The 4,899-nt window shown below is 37.0% G+C and overlaps 1 protein-coding gene across 2 annotated transcripts; it reads right to left on the bottom strand.

The window, feature by feature from the left end:
- Positions 1 to 254: 254 nt before the first annotated feature.
- Positions 255 to 3,269, bottom strand: LOC107686008 (protein FAM212A-like). Of its 2 annotated transcripts, XM_016482797.1 has the most exons (3): positions 3,168 to 3,269; positions 2,933 to 2,978; positions 255 to 1,284 (listed from the first exon to the last, which is right to left on the bottom strand). In XM_016482797.1, the coding sequence occupies exons 2-3, from the start codon at positions 2,933 to 2,935 to the stop codon at positions 361 to 363; spliced, it is 927 nt and encodes a 308-aa protein (XP_016338283.1). In that variant the 5' UTR covers positions 2,936 to 2,978; positions 3,168 to 3,269; the 3' UTR covers positions 255 to 360. The 2 variants fall into 2 exon arrangements, with proteins under 2 accessions (XP_016338283.1, XP_016338284.1); XM_016482798.1 differs by lacking the exons at positions 2,933 to 2,978; positions 3,168 to 3,269 and adding an exon at positions 2,711 to 2,923.
- Between the last annotated feature and the right edge of the window lie 1,630 nt (positions 3,270 to 4,899).

Here is a 4,899-nt window from a genome sequence, read left to right as displayed (position 1 = left end):
GTTATCACAAAATAAACCCTTTCAGGGTGATAAAGTACCCCTTCTCTTCATGTCTGGGCCCTCTTCACCGTCTGGGTTTATTATGTGATAATGTCAGCCTGAGTGAACATTATCTCTTAATGTGTTTAAAAAAAAAAATCTGTTTAGTTGCATGAAGTTCATTTTGGGTTTCATTTCATTCATTGAGATCAGTTAGGCCGCCACCAAGAGCAATGCAAATGACCAATATGAATTTTTAATATTTTTATTTTTGTGCACTTTACACAAGATTACGGACAAAGCTTTTCTTAAAAAAAATAATTAGTCTCTCCTGGAGTTATTGTCCACTCGTTCTGAGAGTTAATAATGACACAACTGTAGTCATATGTACCCAATAATATCATTACAGACAATGGGCATTCTGCTTCCAGATTTCATTAATGCCGTAAACTGGTAGAAATCTGTGTCCAGTTCGTTCAGACCCGTGTGGGATTTATAGAAGAACGGCGTTTTGTGCTGTACATCAACCTGGCAAGAAAATCGTTTGGGAGCCACAATTGATTTGCTCAGTTTTGTAACATCTGACGACTTTCTTCTCCCATCAGTGCTCCGTGAAATCCCAGCTATCCTCCGTTTGACATTTACCAAGAAGTCTTTAGCGAAACTGTGTCCAGAACTGTGCTTTTGTTCCGTCTGTTCTGGGCATTCTGGTAAGTCCATCCAGTTCTGAATGAGATCAGCAAAACTGTTGTCTCCCAGCACTAGCGGCTGCCGGTTACGTCCACGCGTCAGTAGCGAAGTAGTCCAGTCGTCAGGGTCACTTGCGGTCTCAAACGATGTCCAACTTTCCAGGCAAGCGTCAGAAGTGGACTTGGGACGCAATCGGGTGTTGGGAGGCTGGTTGGTGCGAAGACACGCAGACGAAGATACTCGGATGTTTTTGGTGCGCCGTAACACCACTCCTTCATCCTGCCAGGAGGCCTCAGAGTAACCCGAATCAAACTCCAGACTCCGCTCGCTGCTCGGTGAGCTAACAGCCGATGGGCCGCCTGCAGAGTCCTCCTCTTCCAAAGAACTAGTCAGACAACAGGCAGAGTCGTAACTGCTCGCCTCACTGGCGTCGCTGATCCTCAACCGTGCTCGCCGTTCCCGTTGGGCTATCAGCTGCTTACAAGCACGCAATCTCACTGGAGGTCCGACAGGGGGTGCTGTGCAGCTCCGCCGCAAATGCTTTAGATCCTGCAGGGATCGCATCATATAACGCATCTGTTCCCGCAGACAGTCACTTGATTCCTGCAGACACAGCTGCAAAAAAACAGAAAGACATGGTAAGACTACTGGGTGCAAAATTTCAGATTAAAACATTTTTATGAATACATTCATACTACATTTGAAAATGCATTTGAAAATATGCATTTAATTTTATCATCATAATACATATATTTAAAAAATAAATAATAGAATTTTTAATAAAATATTACAAATAAATTTGTACGACATTTAAAAAATGCTTCTTTTATACATATTTTATACATATACATACAAATATCATAATTGCACATTATGCACATAATTATTATTATGATAAATAAAATTTCATATTGAAAGGTAAATTCATTTGTACTACATTTGAAAAATACATATCTGCATTTAATTGTATTAGTATATATATATATATATATATATATATATATATTTGTGTAAATAAATAAATTTGATTATTTTAAATTGTATATATATATAATTTGAGCTTAAGCAACAATTACCAAAAAATTAATAATTAAAATAAATAAAAAAGTCTATATAAAATTTGAGTCACACTTCCTTTGATTTTGTTTTCCTTAGATTGGCTAATCGTGCTCCTTAGACAGGCTTGGACCTGCATGAGCTCTGTTAGAGAGGGCATGGCTCTATTTGTCTGGAGGAGCTGAAAAACCACTCTATTCTAGGTAGAGGGCAACCGAACAACCGATGAATGCACATCATGTGGACGCACTCACGCCCAGCTATCAAAAGGTTGGATGACTACTGCCCTCACATCAAAATCAGTTGGAATAAACCTGTTACTAGCCACACCTGGAACACTACTTTTCAATAGAGTAATTACCACACCTTCGATCCATGCTGTCAGATGCACGTACACAAATATACACATAAATCATAATCAAAAAACGGAAGAGCATAGCTTACTCATTTGAAATAGATTAAATCAGTCAATTGCAATTTCAATACAAACTACTTTTTGCATTTACAAGTGAAGCTGGTTCATAGGCATTAAAATCTACAAAAATCAATGTCAAATAGTGGGTTACATAAAAGAAAACCAGGAAAATATGATCTCATAAGTCTATAATTAACAGTCTCAACGTGTAACTATTAGCAACAAGTTAGTCCCAGTTCCTACCTCGAAAACAATGGTACTGCCATGCTTGATGTTTTAGTAGTATGCAATTGAGAAATGAACCAAAAACCCAAATGCATTTTAATTTCTAATAACTGATCATAAACAAAACCAGCACAGTAATACAAAGTGCCTAATCCAGTTTCATTTGTCTAATGCATGATTATTCCAAACTATAAGTGCCAACACCAAAAATCTTCCCTTTTTAGGAAGCTTTTCTGGCTTGTTGACAGATGCAGAACTGGCACATGTTTTTTCAATATATTTGCTGAATTCTGTATCTGAATTAACATAATAATCACATGCTTGCAGTAATAGTAGCATACACACAGGGTCGAGTGACTGGCATTATTTCTATCCACAGATTGGCACTGGGCTGCAGATGTTATGCCATATGCTGAAATTTCTTCACAGTAACTAATCCTTTGCTGCATATAATGTAAAGTGATGTCCAATCAGTGCAGTTTGACTGAGTAAACAATCTATGGTAGCTAATTAACAAGACAAAGCCTTAATGAGTGTGGAGAGGTGATCATTTAGAGGCATGCTTACCATGATTCTGAAATGATGACAGTCAAATCCAGAAATTTAGATGCTCCTGAAATAGAAATATGTTTTATGAAACATCATGCTTTGCAAAAGGAAAATAAAGTAAAAAAAAAAACAAATAATAATAATTTGCTTTTTTCTGCTTTTGAAAAACTGGGAAAACAAGACATAAGTAACTTATGTCAGATAAAAATCATGCATGAAGCTTTTCAAATGCAGAATCAAGTCTTGCACTTACATTTGTTGTCAGGAAGAAAAAAAAAACCTTCAGTGCAATCCAGGCTGAGGTTCTTGTGACTCAAACTCCAGATCATGAGCCCCTTCACTGCAGACAAGCGCATATGTGCGTCTGTAACATTCCAGCAAGCGCGTCTCAGCCAATCACACCGCAGCATCGCAGCGCCATCCAATCAAATCTTCTCAGCGGGAGCCAATCAGAGCTCGACTGAAATCTGAGCGCTCATTTCCTCCCTCTGAAATTATGAGTATATTCAAAAATGCCAAAGTACCACAGACAATATCCAATTCAAGACGATAATCTCGTTTGAACTGCTTGCAAATAAAGACACAAGATATCTATCTATCTATCTATCTATCTATCTATCTATCTATCTATCTATCTATCTATTCATTTAAACACTTTAAGTCACCTTTATTTCTGTAGTGCTTTAAATATTTTCAAAGCAGCTTCACAGTAATAAACGGGGAAATATAAATACTGTATATAGAAAACGTAAATAATAAAGTATTATAAATAGTTATTAATTATTTACGACTAATTATTTATGTATTTTTTATTATTTGCGTACTTTTAATTGCTATTCCTGCCTGTTGGAAGTGTCTTTAAATCGTGTGAAATGTTGAAAGGTGCACAATACAACAGCCACAAGTTAATTGATGCCTTTATTGCTTATTTGACACTAAAAGTCCTATGCGTAAAATAAATCTATACATTTAAGCAGCGATGTTTGCATCATTAGAAGAAAAAGCTTCACCCTAAACTGCTAATTTGAGAATCCACTTTATTTTTCGACTTAAATAAGTTAAAGATGCTATTCCAGAGACGCTTCTAATGTCGCAGATTCACAGCGTCCTCTGGCGGTCTGAGAAAACGCTGCAACATTTGCGAACCGATTCTTTTGAACTTTTCGGTATGATAAAACCGATTTCAAAATGATTAATTCAAATGCCATTATTTATATATCACAAATGGTCCAGAAAATGAACTTAGTTCTGAGAAAAGACTATTTTCTTAACTAATGCAATGAAACACCAACAAAGCCTCCACATGGGTCTGTTGGCACTGTCGAGGAATTTTCGTAATTAGAGTAAAATCTTCCCATTCTCATTCATGTCTCCATTCTCTATTTTTCTCCCATCCTAATCTGTGACACATTAGGCTAGATTAGAGGTGTGTGGACTATCAGGCTCACACAAAAACATGACTGCACAATAACGTTGATACTTTTGTGATGCAAACCTGAAATGTGGCCATCCAGTTTACATATAGGAAAAAGTGTGAGCTTTAACTAAACAAGCAACTCCACCCATTGTGTTTAAGGATGGCCCCTTCATCCAGGCTGTTCAAGTGATTTTCCTGAAGCGTTAAACTTGAATGCACAAGGTTACTGGGGTAAGCATGTCCTGTCAGTAACCCGGCCATGTCTTTAAGCCTTCACCAAATAGAAACAACCCAACAACATACTGCTTACATGTATCTCTTAATGTTCATGATGACAATAACATACAGCTCTACAATCAGTTTGTTCTTTACCTCGGTAAAGAGTAAGGACAAAGTTTGGCTTAACCAGATCTTAAACTACTTCATATTGACACATCTAATTCACACTTCCAAGCAATTAAAGGAGTGTAAAAAAACATGCTCAAATCTCCAAGTTCACCAAGAGAGAAATTCATTTCAACTTGACCTGCACTTTCTAAACAGAGGATTACCAATGTTTGTCGTATCA

This window comes from Sinocyclocheilus anshuiensis, unplaced genomic scaffold (assembly GCF_001515605.1).
Source record: "Sinocyclocheilus anshuiensis isolate Anshui unplaced genomic scaffold, SAMN03320099.WGS_v1.1 scaffold465, whole genome shotgun sequence".
NCBI classification, from domain to species: domain Eukaryota; kingdom Metazoa; phylum Chordata; class Actinopteri; order Cypriniformes; family Cyprinidae; genus Sinocyclocheilus; species Sinocyclocheilus anshuiensis.
Note: the sequence above shows the minus strand (reverse complement) of the source record. Positions and strands in the feature narration are given on the sequence as shown.